The following is a 22,862-nucleotide window of genomic DNA, read 5'->3' on the forward strand; positions in this document are numbered from 1 at the left end:
TAGTGCACCGCGTCCCCTCGCTTCGCTCGCCATGCTTCGGGCATGGTGCCTTCGCTCCGCTACCGCTTGGCACACTTTACCGTTCCAATCATAGTCCACGTGGATCGTTAAGTATGAAAAAATAAAAAAAAAATAAAAAATTTGAAAAACTCATGTCGACCTTTAGACCTGTCGACCTAGAAACCCTGTCGACCTTCCATCCATGTCGACCTAGTGACTGTCGACCTATAGTGGTCGACCTAGACACTGTCGATCTTCAGACCGGATCCCTTTTTGCTGTCGGTCTGACACTGACAATGTCAACATTTTCACCATAACACAATTTAATCATTAGAAAATTCTAAACGCCGAAGAGCGCAAAGTTCCTGATGTAGTGTAGCCTAAAGCTTGAAATATTGACAGCTGCAAGTTTAATGCACATGTCTATGACTGCCTGCTACTCACTGCACACGTGCATACACAGGATGGGTTTCCCCTCCCTCACAGCACTGGCATTGAGTTACTGTACATCATGTACAGTCAGAACATTTGGTAGTGCACCTTATAACATAGCACCAGATACCTCTTCTGGGTGAGCGGCCGTGAATGGGGGGAGGCATCCTTCGGGGGTCCCGCTTGCTGGTGTACCGTACAGCGCCGCCTCCAAACATTCTGGGCAAGAGAAAGCAAGCGCACAGCGCCAAGGACACGGCCAGAATCAGGCACTGGGAGCCGGAGAGCACCATGATGCCTGCGCCCGCCGCTGCTTACTATTACTGACTGCACCCCCTCCAGCTGTCTGGCCACACACAGGGTGTGCTGCTCTCTCCCATACGCTCCCTGTCACTGTGGTTGGCTGCGCCTCGGGAATGACGTGCGCACCCTGGGGATGAGCCGGGCCAGGCGCAGGGTACTCTTCCTCCGTAACCCTGGCGGTAGGACACACCGTGTGCTATAACCGCTCTGGTATCCCCGCACAGACCGTCAGCCTTAGTTACCGCGGCGGCACATGTAACCATTACTGAGACGTAGTAGTAGTAGCAGCAGGCCGCGGCAACACGATGTGCGTTCCACCCACGGTGTGGTGGAACGCAAACACACCCCGTATGCGACACGGTGGTCACCATGGTTACTCACGCTGTACAGCATGACTTCCGCCTTCACCGTTGCTGCTTCTTTCTCACCCGCAGCAGTCAGAGCTCGCCCTGGGTCGGGTGAGTCCATTCTCCGTCTGACCATTATACTGTGCCGTTAGCCCTACAGTCACTGGGGCGGCGGGGGGCATACAGCTAGGCCCGGGCACTGGTGCAGATGCTCTGCTGAGAGGAGTGCCACCTCCTGCTGGAGTTCTCAGCACTTTCCTTTGTGTAATATAACCTGTGCAGGAGGTCCTTCCATTTACAGTCACCTGGGTAATAATAAGGTGTTTTACAATAAGAGGGAGACATGGCATATATTATAAAGCAGTTTTGTGCACAGCGTTTCTTTGGTGGTGGGAATGCCACCTTAACAAGTTGGTATAACCAGGAGGCATTGAATTAATTGTACTAGAAAGGTTGACCGTTTTGTATCACATTATAGGGCAAATTCAATTAGCAGCTGCTGTAAGCTTATGCAGATCAACAATTCACATGCATAAGTTTTTTTGTATTCATCTAGAATACCACATTTCTTTAACACCACTGTCTGGGTTAATTAAGCTGTTAGTTCATACCAGAAAAGATAAAAAGGTTGGGACCTCTGGCACACCTCACATGGATAATATTGCACTTGGGAAACCTTAAACTTGTAAAATCTGGTCAGTAGACATGCCATTTCCACTTAAATGCTCACAAATTGATTAATTTAGTGGGACATGTATGTGGAGGTGTTATCTGGATGAGAAATTAGTTTTTGAACTTGCAGATGCAAGTTGCATGTGTTTCTCCCCCCCCATTATCTTTCAAATGGACTTGAAAATCACATCACACCCATTGTAATGTACCCCAGAATAATGTAGTGGCTTTGATTTGCTGAAAGACCCTTGCCTACTTTTTTAAATGTGAAAATCAGTCATTTGACACCTTTTGAAAAATATCAAATACCTGCACATGCAGGACCCGCTCTGCGCGGGCAGGGAAATGCGATCGCATCTCAATTCTGCAAATGCCTCTGCCTGATTTACAGCACTTCTGTGTTCGGGTGCTATCACCGATGGCGCTGATCTTTCTGCTTGCAGCCTCCTGAGGTGGCTAGCAGAAATGTGTTAAAAGTTTCCTTTTGGTTGCCCAAATGGGACTGTTCACATTGCGGGGACTAATTTAGATTAAATTAGCCGCTATTCGCGACCAAACCATGTCTATTTGGCCGCTTATAAAGTAGTGTGCGCCTGATCAGAGAAACAATTGATTTAGGTGTCTCTGGTGCTTTATTCCAGCACTCACTGGTTCCAGCCGATGTCTCAGTTCCATCGGTTCAAGGCCGATGTCTCAACTCCATCAGTTGTAACCGATATCTCAGCTTCATCAGTTCCAGCCTGTATCCAATCACCATTGGTTCCAGCCGACATCCTCACTCCAGTGGAGTCAACTGATACCCAAGCTACATTGGTTCCAGCTGATATCCTATTAATGAGTTCCTGCTGTTAACTCCTGCACTGTCGGTACCAGCTGATATTCTAGCACCACCAGCTCCTCTGTTCCATCCTCAAGTCATTCAAGTATCTGGTTCACAATCTGTCCATTGCAGACAGGGGGCAGCAACCTGAATGTTGGGCGCAGCAAAGTCCACACCTCCTTGTGGTGGTCCCTGGCGAAAACCACTGGTGTGTTAGACTCCGTGCCCCAGTTTCTGTCAACTACTCAGTATTGGTTTTCGTATCCGCAGTCTATGAGCAAGAACTACATTAAGACAGCTACCTTAACTTTGCATACTCTGATTCACAAAACCCCACATCTCTGACAGGTACAGGGTGCTAGATGGATCATTATGACCTAGTCTACCAAACAATGCGCTGTCCAAGGCCATGAATAGGTCTGATCACTATGAAAGTTCCAGGCACAGGTGCCTAGTAAGTAGTATTCATGAGGACCTATAGGAACCATACATTGTGAGCCCCAGGGAAAGGATCAATATTAAACTAGTAGTTGGAAAGAGGGATAGAATATAACAAGAAAGTTTACTTCGTTAAAACTTTATTTAAACAACCGTACAAATGAATAAAGGGAGTTTTCTCTAACGTCCTAGGGGATACTGGGATGGTCTTAGTACCATAGGGTATAGATGGGGTTCATTGGAGCCTTGGCACTTTTTCAATTTCTTCAGAGTGTGCAGGCTCTTCCCCTCTATGCCCCTCTTGCAGACTCAGTTTAGAAAAATGTGCCCAAGGAGTCGGGTGCATTCACTGAAGCTTCAGAGTGTTTTCTTCAAAATTTATTTTAGTTTGTTATTTTTAGGCAGCACGGGTTGGCCCCAGTCTGCCTGCCTCGTAGGACTTGGGGGGGGGGGGGCGACCGGCCAACCTCTTAAAGGGTTAATGGTCCGTAACCCCGCTGACAGGACATAGCTCCTGAGGTGTTCTTTCGCTCGCCCCCAGGGTGTGCGCGCACTGCAACAGCATGCCGCCACCCCTAACAGAACTGAAGACACTGGTGTGGCGAGTACAGGAATTGTGGTCCCGGTTAGCGGGTCCCCGGTTCACATGGCAGCATAAGGGCGCTGTGTGTTGTGGTGCCCACTGCATATACCCACACTGGAGAGACTTGCCAGTATAATAAAGTACAGGGACCGCGTTGCATTAAGGGCTGGGATTCCCTAAGAGCGGGACCAGCGGCTCAGAGGCGCCATTTTCTGCTGCATCACACTACAGGCTTCATGCGAAGAAGCGCTGCTCCTCCGAGGACCCTCTAAAGCATTGTAGAAGGTGGGGAGCAATATATTGTCTGTAAGAAAAACTACTTACCTTATCTAAGGTTCCAGTTTCTGCCCGGCAAAGCACTGCTTTAGCTGATTGAGGCACGTGTGCTGGTTTCTCTCCCTCTGTCTCACTCCATCCAGGCTGTACACACACTGGGTTACTGCATAGTTACCTACCCTCCCGTAATCTGCGGGAGACTCCCGATTTTAAGTGGCGTCTCCCGCTGCCCCGGACAATTTAACAAACCCCCCAGATTCCCCACTGTCTCGTCTGGCAGTGACGGGGGAGGGGCATGACGAGAGTATGTCACATGCCCCAAGACCTCACACTTGCACCAGCCGTAAATCCGAGCTCACTGCTTCCCCTACTGACTCCTGTCACGGCACCATATGACCAGGAAGCAGATGAGAGGAGCCAGCCCAGCAACTGATCTCTGTGTCCTGTTCCCTCCGGAACTATCCCACTCCGCTGCTAAGTGACACCCCCGGAGTTTGAGCTGCAGTACAAGTACAACCAGTCTTCGGAGAGAACTGAGGTGCCCCCTCACATCCACTTCCAGCATCAAAATTTAGCTGGCGTGTTTACACAAGACCCCATGTTTAAGGCAGGTGGGCAAAATACTGTACATTTGGGTCCAGCTCGTTTAATGCAGCCCCTGCGCTGTTATCTACTGCAGGCGAGGAGACAGCCCTTGCTGCTGGAGAGCTGAGCTCAGGTCACAGGGGGCAGAGCCAACCTCCGGCAGTAGCAGTCCTGAGACAGAAGGGATCCGGTCTGAAGATCGACAGTGTCTAGGTCGACAATGTTTAGGTCGACCACTATAGGTCGACAGTCACTAGGTCGACATGGATGGAAGGTCGACAGGGTTTCTAGGTCGACATGTGCTAGGTCGACAGGTCTAAAGGTCGACATGAGTTTTTCACATATTTTTTTTCTCTTTTTTAATTTTTTCATACTTAACGATCCACGTGGACTACGATTGGAACGGTAAAGTATGCCGAGCGAAGCGGTAGCGGAGCGAAGGCACCATGCCCGAAGCATGGCGAGCGAAGCGAGCCATGCGAGGGGACGCGGTGCACTAATTTGGGATCCCGGTCACTCTACGAAGAAAACGACACCAAAAAAATAAATAAATCCTCATGTCGACCTTTAGACCTGTCGACCTAGCACATGTCGACCTAGAAACCCTCTCGACCTTCCATCCATGTCGACCTAATGACTGTCGACCTATAGTGGTCGACCTAAACATTGTCGACCTAGACACTGTCGATTTGATGAACCACACCCAGACAGAAGGTCTGGAGCAGGGGATTCAGCTCCAGATAAGAGAGAGAGACCTTGATCCAGCAGTGCTGAGCACTGCAGGAGCGGGGACAGGTACAGCAGCATGTAAGCAAAATTTGAAAACATGCATGATGGAGGGCCAGGCAGTGTGGGGCACTTAGTATTAAGGAAATATATTATACATTTGAGATACAGAACAAAGGCTGCATAATGTGTGCCACTCATAGCAGAATTCAAAAATAAATAAACATGCTTGGTGATAATGTTCACTTATGTTGCTTTGTATGGCAAAAAAGTACACCCTATGCATACTGTATAAAACACAGCCAATGCATAAAGCCCAAAGCAGCCTCATGTGCACTACTTGCAGTCCTATTTACTGCATATGGGGTTCAGATTACTGCACAACAGCTTCATCCCCAATCATACAGTATACCCTGTTTATACACCATTCAGCCTAATTTAACTGCCTCAGTTATATAGGGAAAAGAGCTGCAATCTATTCTAAACTGGTACTGTTAAAGGAGCAGGGGGTTGTACATTATCTTTGATCACTTTTATAGGGAGCATGCATTTATATGTGGGAATAACATATATTGTACACACACACACACGTGACCATCCAGGCGGTCAGGTCCGGTTCACCATGCGCTGCCCTCCATACTTATCCAAAACCTGCCAAACGGCCCCCGAGCTGAAATAATTGCCCACCCCTGCTCAAAGGCCATTCAAAGCACTTAATACCTTTATATTAAAATTTATTATTATTGATTCCTACTATTATTTTAGATAATGCACTTGTAATACTGTAGCACAGACAGCATAATGGTTAGCAATATTGCCGCACAGAGCTGAGATCATGGGTTTGATTTTCGCAATGGCCCTAACTGTGGAGTTTGTATATTCTCCCCGTACTTGCGTGGGTTTCCTCCGGGTACTCCGGTTTCCTCCAACAATCCAACTGGTAGGTTAATTGGCTCCCAACAAAATGAACCCTAGCATGAATGTATGTGTGTGTGTACATGTGTTTGGTAATATACAATGTAAGCTCCACTGGTGTAGGTGTGTGTGGTAACACGTGGTAGGGAATGTAGATTGTGAGCTCTGCTGCGGCAGGGACTGATGTGAATGGTCAAATACAGTATTTTCTCCTATGAGTCTCGTATGCAATATTGTGCGACAACTGTTCTTTTAATTTTTTATTTTACTTCTTTGTACTTATGACATAATATATGTGTTCCTTTATTAAATATTAATTTTTGGCTAAAGGTTTCTGGATTGTGCCCCTTTTAGATGCACACCTTTTGCCCCTCATACTCAGTGGAGACCTGTTGCAGAACATCTAGAAAGATGGCTGAGTGACTGACACATGTCATTGAAATAGTCTGATGCCTATATACAGAGGAGCCGGCATCTAGTGGTTATGCAACTCTTGGTACCATTAAGAACCCCAATATGTATATGGTGACTGATCTGACTTTCTGGGACTTGTAGTTCTGCCGCAGTTAGCTGAAGCCTTGTCTTATTTCGAATCTTTTTGAAAATAGTCTGTCTGCACTCTACGAGAAATTCCTAGTTGCCATTAGATACGCCCATAGATGGAGCTAGACATGTGGAGCATGACACTCCCCCTCAGCTGTGCACCGCACTTCACTCGGCGCATTCTAACTATAATCTCCCTGAAAGTAGTTTTCAAAAGTAGGCAAGTATGGGTTACTGTGTATATTTCACTGCTCCTGTGTGTGTTCTGCTGTATAAACATGTCTGGCAAGAAAGTTATATGTCAGTCCTGTAGCACAAAATTTCCCCCCACTCCAGGGGGGTCTTTTGTTGTGTACTCAGTGCAGTATCCCTTCGCAGGGAAGCAGCACACTAGAACTAGAATGGCTGGATAATCAGAAAAAAGTAATGCAGCACAAAGTTTTCCCGTCCCCCAGGGGGATCTCTGTTGTGCGCACAGTGCAGCCCCCCTTCACAAGGAAGCAGCAATCAAAAGCCAGCATGGTTGGACTAGATAAAAGGGATGTTTACTTATCATCTGTACTGGATACTGCCAGGCAGGAGAGGCAAGATTTAAAATAAGTCTATGGCTGATTTTATGGTTAGAATTCAGACCACAGACCAGCCTCTCAGTCCCCTATACTTATTTCACAAATTTTAGGGTTCTAGTCTGTATCTGATGACGAGATGCCAGATCTGGAAGAGGGGGAGATGGATGTAGATATAAGGGACGGTACTGTCTCAGGTAGTGGAAGCTCTTATCTACTCTATTCGAGATGTCCTGAATATCCCTGATAAGGAGACAGACACAGTAAATGTATTGTTTTATTTAATGTAAAAACAAAATCTCCTGCTACTTTCCTATCTCAAAGGAATTAAACAGTCTTTAGAGTAACATGGGTTCATCCTGACATGAAATTTTAGATCCCTATGAGGTTGCTGATGTCCTTTCCTTTTCCCCCTGAGAATAGGAAGGTGTGGAAAAATCCACCTGCAGTGGATACTTCAATGCCCTGGCTGTCACGTTCGATTGTGTTGCCTGTACCTGGAGCTATCTCCTTAAAAGACCCTGCTGATCATAAAATTGAGACTACTCTCAAATCCATTTGCACAGCAGTGGGAGTTGCTCATTGACCCACAATTGCATGTGGATGATTACTAGGGCCATTGTTAAATGGACGGGTAATATACTGAAAGGTTTTGACATGATGCCTCAGGATGAGATTATCACACTCCTGCGACATGTACAGGATTCGGCACATTTTATGTGTGTAGCATTCTAGGATATAGGCCTGATCAATGCACGCTCAACGGCCATGGCGGTGTCAGCGCGCAAAGCGCTATGGCTGCGGCGATGGACAGCAGACTCTGTTTCCAAGAGAGTGAGCTTTCCCTTTATGGGGGAGGTTTTGTTTCGGTCATGAACTGAACAAGTGAATTTCACATACTAAGGCTGGTAAGTCCACCTAACTCCCGTCTGCAGCTCCGCCGGCTGGACGTGCAACCCAGGCCCCATTCTGTAGTCCTTTCGGGGGGTTGACAGATTTAAGGGAAAGGCCAGAGGTACCTCCAACACCGCTAGAGGACCCAGAGGTATACCGCGCAGACCAGCGGCCACTGGTTCACAGGAGCAGTGCTCAGGTTCAGCCGCATCCATGCCATCAGCATGACGGTTAGCCCCAGATACTAGGGGCCTTACAGGTGGGAGAAATATTTCAGGGGCAGGCCTCCTGCCAGGACCCCTAGGGGAAAGACCTACTCTCCCAGGGCTACAGGTTAGTGTTTCATATGCTCCCACCTCACAGATTCTTCACGTCAGGATTACCAGTTTCACACGAAACAAAAGTAACCTTGCAAGAAGACATGCAAAAACTGTTACGGACGCAGGTCATTGTTCCTGTTCCACCTCAACTCCAAAACAGGGGTTATTATTCCAACCTGTTTTGTGGTACCGAAACCAGACCATTCAGTACGGCCGATCTTCAACCTCAAATCACTGAACCCGTTCTTTCGAGTGATCCACTTCCAGAGATCTTGGGTCTGGAAGAAAGGGAATTCTTGGTATTTCTGGATATCAATGATGCGTATCTTCACGTCCCGATATGGCCGCCTCATCAGGCTTACCTCAGGTTTGCACTGCAGGATGGTCACTACCAGGTCCAATCCTCGCCTTTCGGCCTCTCAACGGCACCGAGGGTGTTCACAGAGGTGATGCCAGAGATGTTGCTACAACTCCGCAAGCAGGAAGTGAACATCGTTCCATACTTGGACGAACTCCTCATAACGGCTATGTTCAGAGCACAGTTGATGGAAAGCATCAGCCATTCAATACAACTTCTCACGGATCATAGGTGGATTCTCAATCTGCAGAAATCCTGCATAAAACCTACGCAGAGGCTTCGGTTCCTGCTAATGATTCTGGACACGGAACTCGCCAAGAAGCTTCTGCGTTCCTGTTCCAGGACGAGGGATCCACAGGCCGCAGCGGTGGACGCTCTGACGACGCCGTGGATTCACCAGTTGGTGAATTTGTTCCCTCCAATACCTCTGTTTCCCAGAGTTCTCGAAGGACTTAATGGAAAAGAGTTCAGGCAATTCTGATTGCCCCAGACTGGCCCCACAGGGCCTGGCATGCAGACCTGCTAGTATTGTCACTTAAAGGTCCCTGGCCTCTGCCAATTCAGGATGATCTTCTTACACAAAGGCCGTTAGTCTATCCAGACTTACCACGGCTATGTTTAATGGCATGGAAGTTGAATGGGCGGTTTTTACCCAGGAAAGAGGTTCTGGGCAAGGTTATCTCGACTATGATCCAAGCCGGGCATATGGTCACGTTGAAACATTACCATCGCATATGGGAAACATGTTCTCTTGGTGTGAGGGTTGACAGTATTCTGCTGTGGATTATTGACTGGGACCTTTCTTGAACTTCCTGCAGACTGTTGTGTTGGGCCTACGTTTAGGCTCCATAACAGTTCAGATCTCAGCCTTGTCTTTTTCTTCCAGAAAAAAAATTGGCTGTTCTCCCAGTAGTCCAGACATTCTTGAAGGGTGTCCTTTATATTCGACCACCTTTTGTGCCCCCCACGGCACCGTCAATGTGGTTCTGTCCTTTCTCCAATCGGATTGATTGCACCTTTCCACAGGGTGGACATGGAATATTTGTCGTGGAAGGCTATCATGTTGTTGACCTTGGCCTCTGCAAGGCGTGTTTCGAAATTTGGGGTCTTATCCTGTAGGAGTCCTTCTCTGCTGTTTCATGAGGATAGAGAGGACCTCTGAACTCGCTAGACATTCTTGCCTGATATGGTGTCTGCATTTCATATCAGTTCGCCGATAGTGGTTCCGGTTGTCACTGGCGCATCTGTTAATCCACAGTCCTTGGACGTGGTTAGGGTTATGGGGATTTATGACAAGAAGACAGCTCTTCTCAGTAAATCGGACTCGTTTTTTGTTCTCTATGATGCTTCACAGATTGTTTGTCATGCTTCGAAGCAGTCTGTTGCATGTTGGTTGGCGGATTTGCCGCTGCCGAGATCTGTTCAGGCCCACTCCACCCGGTCGGTGGGTTCTTCCTGGGCGGCTACCCGGGGTGTTTCGACTTTGCAGTTATGCCGGGCAGCTTCTTGGTCGGGTTCGAACACGTTAAGTCTTACAGGTTCGACCCTTTGGCTACTGAGGAACTTCATATAGTCAATCGGGTTTGCAGGCATCTCAGCACTCTCCCACCCAGTCTGGGAGCTTTGGGACTTCCCCATGGTACTAAGACCATCCCAGTATTCCCTAGGACGTTAGAGAAAATAGGATTTTAACACCTACCGGTAAATCTTTTTCTCGTAGTACATAGGGGATACTGGGCGCCCGCCTCTGTGCTTCGTTGTTTTCCTGCAAGTGTTATTCTTGTGTGTTGGTAGTTGGGTCTGCTGTTGCTGCCCCTACTTCCAAGTTCTGGTTAGCGTTACTATCCTATTTTCAGGTTGTGGTTAACGTTGCTATCCTCTTGTTTTGTTGCATGCTGATTCGTTCTCTCACCACTTTTATTTTCTATTTTCCTCCTCTCAAAGTATGTCCGTCTCCTCGGGCACAGTTTTCCCAGACTGAGTCTGCAGGGGGGCATAGAGGGGAGGAGCCAGCACACTCTGAATAAATTTAAAGTGCTAAGGCTCCAATGGACCCCATCTGTACCCCATGGTACGAAGACCATTCCAGTATCACCTACGGACTACGAGAAAAGGATTTACCGGTAGGTATTAAAATCCTATTTTCTTGAATCCTTTACATGTGCATTAAATGCTATATAATGTTATTTCATTTTTTTTCAATGTCAGTACATTTCAAGATGAATTTGGAGATAAAAGGAGTAGCTGCCTCTCCTAGAGGTCAAACGGATCTTGCATCCAAAAAATCTCTTGCTAAGGTACTTACTATTTAAAATAAGAATTTTGCGTTAATCTGATTATGCATTAGAACATGATATGTAAAACTTGTAACACTGTCCTGAAGAAATTATCAGCATTTGTTTTAGAGATGATGGATTCAAATGGTTATGAAGACATGGTTGGATTTGTGAAGATCAGTTAGGTTTGGTGCCATGCTAGTGTCGTTGAGTCTGTAGAATAAGCAATTAAGATACCTTTTGGCAAAATTATACATATATACAGTCAGGCACTGTATATATGTACGAGCCCCCGCCATTATTTTTACACAGAAACGGGACAGAAGCCCGCCGCTGAGGGGGAGGGGCCTTCTTCCTCAGCACTCACCAGCGCCATTTTCTCTCCACAGATCCACTGAGAGAAGCTCCCCAGCTCCCCAGGCTCTCCCCTGCAATAGAAGAGGGTAAAAAGAGAGGGGGGGCATATAAATTTGGTGCAAAAACAATATATACAGCAGCTACTGGGTTAACACTAAGTTACTGTGTGATTCCTGGGTCATATAGCGCTGGGATGTGTGCTGGCATACTCTCTCTCTGTCACTCCAAAGGGCCTTGTGGAGGAACTGTCTTCAAATAGAGCATCCCCTGTGTGTGTGGTGTGTCGGTACGTGTGTGTGTCGACATGTCTGAGGTAAAAGGCTCCCCTAAGGAGGAGATAGGGCAAATATGTGTGTGAGAGGGTGTCTCCGTCGACAACGCCGACACCTGTTTGGATATGTGTAAGTGCTGAGGTGAATTTATTGCACAAAAGATTAGAGAACAGACAGGAAATCTACCCATGTCTGTCCCTATGTCACAGAGACCTTCAGAGTCTCACAATGCTCACTATCCAAAATAATAAACACTGATATCGACACGGAGTTTGGCTCCAGTGTCGACTACGATAATGCAAAGTTACAGCCAAATGGCTGAAAGGTATTCAATATATGATTATTGTAATAAAAGAGGATTTGCATATCACTGATGACTCATTTGTCCCTGACACAAGGGTACACATGTTAAGGGGAAGAAAGCTGAGGTAAATTTCCCTCCTCTCATGAGGAAAAATAGAGCGGGAAACTCCAGACAAGAGACTGCAGCTTCCCACAAAAAATTCTCAAGCAGTATCCTTTCCCTACTAGGGCCAGGATGTGATGGGAATCTTCCCCTAGGGTGTCCCGTTTGCCCAGAAGGTAGCACTAGCTATTCTCAGGGATCCTGCAGATAGCGTGCACATTCTAGTATACTACTCAGACCGGCGATTGTGTCGGCATGGGTTTATAGCGCTGTGGCAGCGTGGACAGGTACCTTATCAGCAGAGATTGAGACCCTAGTATGTATATATATATATATATATATATATATATATATATATATATATATATATATATATATATATATATAGATAGATAGATAAATATATGGGGAGTCCCACACTCTCACCCAGCGCAGGTAACGGCTGGGGTGCCAAATCAAAGTCTGATCCAATCACTGGGTCAAACTCATAGTACAGTACAGTGTTTCTCCACATTGACCGTGGAGAAAGATAGCACTCTCCAGACTTTTTATAGTATATGCAGTAAAGTCATTTATTCACAAAACTTGGTTCCATGTATATCTTCATGTCACAAGCAGGGTAAATAACAAAAAGGCTCACCAACGTTTCGGTCCTTGTTCGGACCTTTCTCAAGGTATTAGCCAGTCTCTCAAAGCAAAATCAGGAAAACAGCAGCGTCAGTGTCAACATCAAAAGCAGGTACCGGTTCCTGCTTTTGATGTTGACACTGACGCTGCTGTTTTCCTGATTTTGCTTTGAGAGACTGGCTAATACCTTGAGAAAGGTCCGAACAAGGACCGAAACGTTGGTGAGCCTTTTTGTTATTTACCCTGCTTGTGACATGAAGATATACATGGAACCAAGTTTTGTGAATAAATGACTTTACTGCATATACTATAAAAAGTCTGGAGAGTGCTATCTTTCTCCACGGTCAATGTGGAGAAACACTGTACTATATATATATATATATACATATAGATAGATAGATATATATCTATCTATATCTATGTGTATACATAGAAATATATATATATATATATATATATTAAAGATGCTGTCTTAAGTGATATATATATATATATATATATTATATATTAAACATGACCCAAAGAGACATGAGTATACTGGGTCCTAGAGTCAAAGCTATGTCGATTTCTGCTTGACGTGTCCTGTAGAATATGCAATGGACAGATGATGCCGACTTAAGAGGCATTTGGAAGGCTGAGGATTGTGGGGAGAAGGGTTCTCGGACCTGGTCTCCACAGCTATAGCTGGTAATTCTGATAGTTTGCCTTATATTCCTGCACAGCCTACGAAAGCACGACATTATCAAATGCAGCCTTTCGAATAAAGAAACCAGAAAGTCCGAGGTGCGTCCTTTCTTGCCAGAGGCGGGGGCAGAGGAAGGAAGCTGCACAACACAGCTAGTTCCCAGGTACAGAAGCCCTCCCCGGCCTCTACAAAAATCCACTGCATGTCGCTGGGGCTCCACAGGCGGAGCTAGGCCCGGTGGGGGCACGCCTTCGTAAGTTCAGCCACAAGTGGGTTCACTCCCTGTTAGATCCCTGGGCAATAGATATTGTGTCTCAGGGATACAAGCTGGACTTTGAGAAGATGCCCCCTCACCGACGGCCCTGCCGGCTTCCCCCCACGAGAGGGAAACAGTGTTAACTGCAATTCATAAATTGTATCTTCAACAGGTGGTGGTCAAGGTTCCCCTCCTTCAACAAGGAGGGGGTTATTATTCGACCATGTTGTAGTCCCGAAACCAGACGGTTCGGTCGGACCCATATTGAATTTAAAATCCCTGAACATATACCTGAAAGGGTTCAAGTTGGAATCGCTAAGAGCGGTGATTGCAAGCCTGAAAGGGGGAGATTTTATGGTGACTCGGGACATAAAGGATGCATTCCTTCATGTCCCCATTTATCCACCTCATCAGGCGTACTCAGAATTGCGGTACGGGATGGTCATTACCAATTTCAAACGTTGCCGTTTGGTCTCTCCACGGCCTTGAGAATATTCACCAAGGTAATGGCGGAAATGATGGTGCTCCTGCGGAAGCAAGGTGTCACTGTTATCACGTACTTGGACGATCTCATAAAAGCGAGATCAAGAGAGCAGTTGCTGAACAGCGTATCACTTTCTCTGGAAGTGAAACGGTATACAGAAAGGGTGCACACCAACAATTTTGCGCAATAAAATGAATAGAGCTGCCCAGCTTCTCCACTCAGCGGGACAAACACATAAATCCCGTGAATACAAGGTAAATACAATAAAGTGCAGTGTGCATTGGCGCTCATACCATAAGACGAATGACTGATGATGAGGATAAAAAATTCAAATAAATTTATTATGACAAAAAATCAATTTTAGATTCATGCATGATATTGCACTGATTAAAACATGAGGATATGGACCTGCAGACAATGTCTGAAGCAAAGTGACTGTGCATAGAGGGAGTGTGAATCTCTCACCGTGTCATGGCCCTGCGGTGGGCTAGCTTTCAAGAAAGCAATTTGCGGTCCAGAGCTGATACAGCCCGGCACCACCGCACAGGGCTTGGATCAGCAAAATGTGTCCCGGACGAGTCAATGCTCCACTGGTTCTGCTGTAGTATATTCTCGTTGACAACGCGTTTCGGTAGGTATGTCCTACCTTTTTCAAGTCAGTAATGGTTCTGTTGTAAACTGTTAGGGTTTTTATACCCATTACCCTAATTTCCATTAGTGTCACCTGTGTCCTGAAGGCGGAACAATGTTTCTCCGGCATGTGTGGCCGGAAGTGACGCACCATGCGTTCCAGCGCATACCGGAAGTTGGTATGGCGTGCGTTCCATGTTACTCCGGCTTTGTATTTCCGGAAGTTCCGCGTCTTGCGTTCCAGCGATACCCGGAAGTTGACATCGCAGGCGTTCTATTCGTTCTGGGAGTGAAATTTTAGATTGAAAATCCACCACGATCATGATGCTTTTTATTTATACATATCCCCAAAACGGAGGTTGTAAACGAACTGCCTGTGGTGAATGGTTCTGTTTCCAAACTGACACCATCATAGAAGAGTCCTCATCCTCCATCTTTGTTATGGGAACGGACCCGCCATTTTCCAATTCTTGAGATTCCAAATCTAATTCCAAAATATTTTTATTTATCTTCCGGAGAATAACCCACTCTGACCAAGCTCAGTGGTACTTCGTATTCCCACTAGTCCTTCCCTAATACCCGAGTGGGTTTACTCCATTATTCACGGTATTTAATATGGAATTTCGTGATCATGCAGGAAATGACATGTAAGAGCAAAAGATAAAAAGAGAAAAATTAAAACAAGAGATTAAACCACTGTGTGAGAATAAAAGATTAATCTAAAAACCACTTCAGTTCAAAATCAGAGTTATGACCATTGGGTTTCAAGGAATTGAGATCAAATATCCAGCGCATCTCACTCTGCGCCAAGCGTTTTTCAAGATCCCTGTTTCTCCAATTAGTTTTTATTTGCTGGATGCCTAGATACCTAATTATATTTCCCTCACATTTTTTGTGTACTTTGCCAAAGTGTTCTGAAAAAGGGTGACTCTCCAGGCCTTTGCGGATGTTGTAGATATGTTCCGCCATTCTAGTTTTTAAAGGCCTGGAGGTTTTGCCCACGTATAAAAGCCCACATTTGCATTCAAGGAAGTAGATTACGTTCCTTGAATTACATGTAACGAAATCTCTGATTTTGTGTTTTTTTCCATTCACTATAAAATCAGTTGTTTTCCGTGGGAGATCTTTTTTATATGTGGTTCGACACATTAGGCATGCTCCACACCTGTGGAAACCCTGATTGCATGTCCTAACCAGGGATTTGTCTGGTAAGCTACTTTTCACCAGACAATCCTTGAGGGATTTTGCTTTTTTATAAATAAACATAGGTTTGTTGGGAAGGATTTTTCCAATAACCGGGTCATCCTGTAGGATCCTCCAATTTTGTTTGAAAATTCGTTCGATTCTTCTGTGATGCGCTCCGTATTTGGTTACAAAAGCCCATTCATAGGGGTTGTCTCTTGTTTCCTTTGGCATTTTTTCTAGTAGTAATGTATTCCTATCTATTTGGGTTACTTGTTCTTCTGCCTTCTCTAGGATAGATTCAGAGTATCCCTTTTCACGAAAGCGGTCTCCCATCTCTTTTAATTGAATGCCTAGTATTTCAGGATCCGAGCAATTTCTTTTAAGCCGTTTGTATTGCCCAACTGGGATGTTTTCTAACCACTTATGGTGGTGCTCACTGTCAATATTAATATAGGCGTTGGAGTCCGTCGGTTTTCGATGGGTAGATGTGCAAATACGATTTCCTTGATTATAAATTTTAAGATCTAAAAAAACTAACTCATTCCTACTCTGAGTAAAAGTAAGGTGAATATTAAAATTGTTTTGATTCAATGATTCTAAAAAGGGGGATAGACTTACGTCTGTACCCTTCCAAATGAATAAAATATCGTCTATGAATCTCCACCATGCCACCAGGTTCACCCCCGTCGTTCTCATGGTATCTATTGTTTGCATCTCCCAATAGGCCATGTACAGATTTGCATAGCTAGGGGCGAACCTGGTGCCCATGGCGGTGCCCCTGATTTGGAGATAATATACACCTTCGAAATAAAAATAATTATTATTCAGGATAAAATCAATGGATTCCAAAATAAATAACTGAACTACATCTTGGTACTCACTTTTTTGTAAATAAAACTCTATTGCCCTTTTTCCCTCATTCCAATTGATGATGGTATAGAGGGTACTAACGTCCGCACTGACCATTGTGCATTCATTGGTCCATGAGACTTCTTCTAGTTTTCTTAAGACATCTCCTGTATCTTTCAGGAATGCAGGAGTTGTGGTCACTAAGGGCTGGAGGAAGGAATCAACCATCGCTGATCCCCTTTTTTAGAATCATTGAATCAAAACAATTTTAATATTCACCTTACTTTTACTCAGAGTAGGAATGAGTTAGTTTTTTTAGATCTTAAAATTTATAATCAAGGAAATCGTATTTGCACATCTACCCATCGAAAACCGACGGACTCCAACGCCTATATTAATATTGACAGTGAGCACCACCATAAGTGGTTAGAAAACATCCCAGTTGGGCAATACAAACGGCTTAAAAGAAATTGCTCGGATCCTGAAATACTAGGCATTCAATTAAAAGAGATGGGAGACCGCTTTCGTGAAAAGGGATACTCTGAATCTATCCTAGAGAAGGCAGAAGAACAAGTAACCCAAATAGATAGGAATACATTACTACTAGAAAAAATGCCAAAGGAAACAAGAGACAACCCCTATGAATGGGCTTTTGTAACCAAATACGGAGCGCATCACAGAAGAATCGAACGAATTTTCAAACAAAATTGGAGGATCCTACAGGATGACCCGGTTATTGGAAAAATCCTTCCCAACAAACCTATGTTTATTTATAAAAAAGCAAAATCCCTCAAGGATTGTCTGGTGAAAAGTAACTTACCAGACAAATCCCTGGTTAGGACATGCAATCAGGGTTTCCACAGGTGTGGAGCATGCCTAATGTGTCGAACCACATATAAAAAAGATCTCCCACGGAAAACAACTGATTTTATAGTGAATGGAAAAAAACACAAAATCAGAGATTTCGTTACATGTAATTCAAGGAACGTAATCTACTTCCTTGAATGCAAATGTGGGCTTTTATACGTGGGCAAAACCTCCAGGCCTTTAAAAACTAGAATGGCGGAACATATCTACAACATCCGCAAAGGCCTGGAGAGTCACCCTTTTTCAGAACACTTTGGCAAAGTACACAAAAAATGTGAGGGAAATATAATTAGGTATCTAGGCATCCAGCAAATAAAAACTAATTGGAGAAACAGGGATCTTGAAAAACGCTTGGCGCAGAGTGAGATGCGCTGGATATTTGATCTCAATTCCTTGAAACCCAATGGTCATAACTCTGATTTTGAACTGAAGTGGTTTTTAGATTAATCTTTTATTCTCACACAGTGGTTTAATCTCTTGTTTTAATTTTTCTCCTTTTATCTTTTGCTCTTACATGTCATTTCCTGCATGATCACGAAATTCCATATTAAATACCGTGAATAATGGAGTAAACCCACTCGGGTATTAGGGAAGGACTAGTGGGAATACGAAGTACCACTGAGCTTGGTCAGAGTGGGTTATTCTCCGGAAGATAAATAAAAATATTTTGGAATTAGATTTGGAATCTCAAGAATTGGAAAATGGCGGGTCCGTTCCCATAACAAAGATGGAGGATGAGGACTCTTCTATGATGGTGTCAGTTTGGAAACAGAACCATTCACCACAGGCAGTTCGTTTACAACCTCCGTTTTGGGGATATGTATAAATAAAAAGCATCATGATCGTGGTGGATTTTCAATCTAAAATTTCACTCCCAGAACGAATAGAACGCCTGCGATGTCAACTTCCGGGTATCGCTGGAACGCAAGACGCGGAACTTCCGGAAATACAAAGCCGGAGTAACATGGAACGCACGCCATACCAACTTCCGGTATGCGCTGGAACGCATGGTGCGTCACTTCCGGCCACACATGCCGGAGAAACATTGTTCCGCCTTCAGGACACAGGTGACACTAATGGAAATTAGGGTAATGGGTATAAAAACCCTAACAGTTTACAACAGAACCATTACTGACTTGAAAAAGGTAGGACATACCTACCGAAACGCGTTGTCAACGAGAATATACTACAGCAGAACCAGTGGAGCATTGACTCGTCCGGGACACATTTTGCTGATCCAAGCCCTGTGCGGTGGTGCCGGGCTGTATCAGCTCTGGACCGCAAATTGCTTTCTTGAAAGCTAGCCCACCGCAGGGCCATGACACGGTGAGAGATTCACACTCCCTCTATGCACAGTCACTTTGCTTCAGACATTGTCTGCAGGTCCATATCCTCATGTTTTAATCAGTGCAATATCATGCATGAATCTAAAATTGATTTTTTGTCATAATAAATTTATTTGAATTTTTTATCCTCATCATCAGTCATTCGTCTTATGGTATGAGCGCCAATGCACACTGCACTTTATTGTATTTATCTGGAAGTGAAACGGCAACACGGCTGGATTCTATATATTCCAAAGTCGCAGTTGGTTCTTACAGCTCATCTGCCTCTCCTAGGCATGATCCTAGACACAGACCAGAAAAAGGTTTATCTCCCGATAGAGCGAGAGCTCAGGAGCTCGTGACACTGGTCAGGAATCTATTAAAACTAAAACAGGTGTCAGTGCATCACTGCACTCGAGTCCTGGGAAGGAGGGTGGCATCATACGAGGCCATTCCCTTCGGCAGATTCCATACCTTCCAATGGGACTTACTGGACAAGTGGTCCGGATCACATCTTCGGATGCATCGGTTAATCACCCTTTCCCCCAGAGCAAGGGTGTCTCTCCTGTGGTGACTGCAGAGTGCTCACCTTCTCGAAGGTCGCAGATTCGGCATTCAGGACTGGGTCCTGGTGACCACGGATGCAAGCCTCCGAGGGTGGGGGGCAGTCACACAGGGAAGAAATTTCCAAGGGCTGTGGTCAAGGCAGGAGACTTGCCTTCACATCAATATCCTGGAACTAAGGGCCATATACAACGCCCTAAGTCAAGCGGAGACCCTGCTGCGCGACCAACCGGTTCTGATCCAGTCAGACAATATCACCGCAGTGGCTCATGTAAACCGCCAAGGCGGCACAAGGAGCAGGGTGGCGATGGTAGAAGCCACCAGAATTCTTCGCTGGGCGGAGAATCACGTAAGCACACTGTCAGCAGTGTTCATTCCGGGAGTGGACAACTGGGAAGCAGACTTCCTCAGCAGGCACGACCTCCACCCGGGAGAGTGGGGACTTCACCAAGAAGTCTTCACGCAGATTGCAAATCGATGGGAACTGCCACAGGTGGACATGATGGCGCCCCGCCTCGACAAAAAGCTAAAATGGTATTGCGCCAGGTCAAGGGACCCTCAGGCGATAACTGTGGACGCACTAGTAACACCGTGGGTGTTCCAGTCGGTCTATGTGTTTCCTCCTCTTCCTCTCATACCAAAGGTGCTGAGAATTGTTGGAAAAAGAGGAGTGAGAACAATACTCATTGTTCCGGATTGGCCATGAGGGACTTGGTACCCGGAACTGCAAGAAATGCTCACAGAGGACCCATGGCCTCTGCCTCTCAGACAGGACCTGTTGCAACAAGGGCCCTGTCTATTCCAAGACTTACCGCGGCTGCGTTTGACGGCATGGCGGTTGAACACCGGATCCTAGCGGAAAAAGGCATTCCGGATGCAGTTATTCCTACGCTGATAAAGGCTAGGAAGGACGTGACAGCAAAGCATTATCACCGTATATGGCGAAAATATGTGCTTGGTGTGAGGCCAGGAAGGCCCTACAGAAGAATTCCGACTGGGTCGATTCCTGCACTTCCTACAGTCAGGAGTGACTATGGGCCTAAAATTAGGGTCCATACAGGTCCAGATTTCGGCCCTATCCATTTTCTTTCAAAGAGAACTTGCTTCACTGCCTGAGGTTCAGACGTTTGTTAAGGGAGTGCTGCATATTCAGCGCCCTTTTGTGCCACCAGTGGCACTTTGGGATCTTAACGTGGTGTTGGGTTTCCTGAAATCCCACTGGTTTGAGCCATTTAAGACTGTGGAGCTAAAGTATCTCACGTGGAAAGTGGTCATGCTGTTGGCCTTAGCTCCGGCTAGGCGTGTGTCAGAATTGGCGGCTTTGTCATGTAAAAGCCCCTATCTGGTTTTCCAGATGGACAGGGCAGAATTGCGGGCTCGTCCGCAATTTCTGTAAAAGGTGGTGTCATCTTTTCATTTGAACCAACCTATTATGGTGCCTGCGGCTATTTGTGACTTGGAAGATTCCAAGTTGCTTGACGTAGTCCAGGCTTTGAAGAATTATGTAACCAGAACGGCTGGGGTCTGGAAGACTGACTCGCTGTTTATCCTGTATGCATCCAACAAAGTGGGTGCTACTGCTTCAAAGCAAGCTATTGCTCGCTGGATCTGTAACACGATTCAGCAGGCTCATTCTGCGGGTGGATTGCCGCATCCAAAATCAGTGAAAGCCCATTCCACAAGGAAGGTGGGCTCTTCTTGGGCGGCTGCCCGAGGGGTCTCGGCATTACAGCTTTGCCGAGCTGCTACTTGGTCGGGTTCAAACACATTTGCAAAATTCTACAAGTTTGATATCCTGGCTGAGGAGGACCTTGTGTTTGCCCATTCGGTGCTGCAGAGTCATCCGCACTCTCCCGCCCGTTTGGGAGCTTTGGTATAATCCCCATGGTCCTTACGGAGTCCCCAGCATCCACAAGGACGTTAGAGAAAATAAGATTTTACTTACCGGTAAATCTATTTCTCGTAGTCCGTAGTGGATGCTGGGCGCCCGTCCCAAGTGCGGACTTTTTCTGCAATGCTTGTATATAGTTATTGCTTAAATAAGGGTTATGTTATAGTTGCATCAGGGTTTATCTGATGCTCTGTTATTGTTCATACTGTTAACTGGGTAATTTTATCACGAGTTATACGGTGTGATTGGTGTGGCTGGTATGAGTATTACCCTGGATTCCAAAATCCTTTTCTTGTACTGTCAACTCTTCCGGGCACAGTTTCCTTAACTGAGGTCTGGAGGAGGGGCATAGAGGGAGGAGCCAGTGCACACCAGATAGTACTAAATCTTTCTTTAGAGTGCCCAGTCTCCTGCGGAGCCCGCTATTCCCCATGGTCCTTACGGAGTCCCCAGCATCCACTACGGACTACGAGAAATAGATTTACCGGTAAGTAAAATCTTATTTTTAGTCATGCCATGCCGTGGCGTGAGTCAGTAGTGCCGAGCGTCTTTACATGCGACTATTTCCATTAAAATGCATCTTATTTACAAACTGATGCGAATAGGAAGCACAAGTAACCTATGCTGATTAAAATGATATCGGGCATGTCTATATTCTGTGTGTGACCGTGGCTATATCTGCATATGAAATAAGTAGTCTGCTTCTGAATCCTATTCCCATTGTTTTGTGATAGCGATGTGAATAAGATGAATTTTTGGCAAAAAAAGACGCCAGACACTAACAGAGTTGCACGGGAACTGTCGGCTCACTCACGCCAGACATCTCCTGCTGCATGGCGTGTTAAGGCTAGATGTATGAGGACAAATCTGTAAACTCAAGAAAGAGCATAGATGAAAACATAACTGTGCAGAATAATAAGTATACAGTATTGCAATAAATGTCTGTAATCATTTAGCATAAATAAACCAATAAAACACAAATTATATTGGCCCATGCAGTCCACTGTTCCCGATAGGAGTGATGTAGTTAGCGTGGATCAGAGTACCGTATATACTCGAGTATAAGCTGACTTTTTCAGCACTTTTTTTTGTGCTGAAAAAGCCACCTCGGCTTATACTCGAGTCAGTGGCAGTGCAGTGTGACAGGCAGAGCAGTGTGAAGGAGGGACACGGAGCGCACAGCGCGCGCCTCTCCTGTGTCCCTCCTGCATCTCCGGCGGCAGCGGCGGGTCTATTAAAGGAAGTACCCGTTCGTGACCTCTGATCACGAACCGGCACTTCCTATAATAGACCCGCCGCGGCCGCCGGAGATGCAGGAGGGACACAGGAGAGGCGCTCGCTGTGCGCTCCGTGTCCCTCCTTCAGAAGACAGCGCGGGATCGACGGAGGGGTAAGTAACAGGCACTGGGG

General features: G+C 45.8%; 2 protein-coding genes across 5 annotated transcripts in view; one reads left to right on the top strand and one right to left on the bottom strand.

The window, feature by feature from the left end:
* LOC134932743 (uncharacterized) overlaps positions 1-725 on the bottom strand; it is a 94,406-nt gene extending 93,681 nt beyond the window's left edge. For both annotated transcript variants that reach the window (XM_063927442.1, XM_063927441.1), the window contains exon 1: positions 563-725. In XM_063927442.1, coding sequence (XP_063783512.1) covers positions 563-725 — 163 coding nt within the window. The remainder of the gene's footprint in view (positions 1-562) is intronic.
* Positions 726-1,100: 375 nt separating this feature from the next.
* The window catches only part of CAPS2 (calcyphosine 2), a 274,614-nt gene continuing 252,852 nt past the window's right edge, over positions 1,101-22,862 (top strand). For 2 of the 3 annotated variants that reach the window (XM_063927438.1, XM_063927440.1), the window contains exons 1-2: positions 1,101-1,193; positions 10,987-11,075. In XM_063927438.1, coding sequence (XP_063783508.1) covers positions 1,127-1,193; positions 10,987-11,075 — 156 coding nt within the window. In that variant the 5' untranslated portion in view covers positions 1,101-1,126. Of the gene's footprint in view, positions 1,194-1,224; positions 1,392-10,986; positions 11,076-22,862 lie in introns of those variants that run through there. The other variant, XM_063927439.1, reaches the window with a different exon arrangement.

Source organism: Pseudophryne corroboree, chromosome 6, assembly GCF_028390025.1.
Source record: "Pseudophryne corroboree isolate aPseCor3 chromosome 6, aPseCor3.hap2, whole genome shotgun sequence".
In the NCBI taxonomy this organism is placed as follows: Eukaryota; Metazoa; Chordata; class Amphibia; order Anura; family Myobatrachidae; genus Pseudophryne; species Pseudophryne corroboree.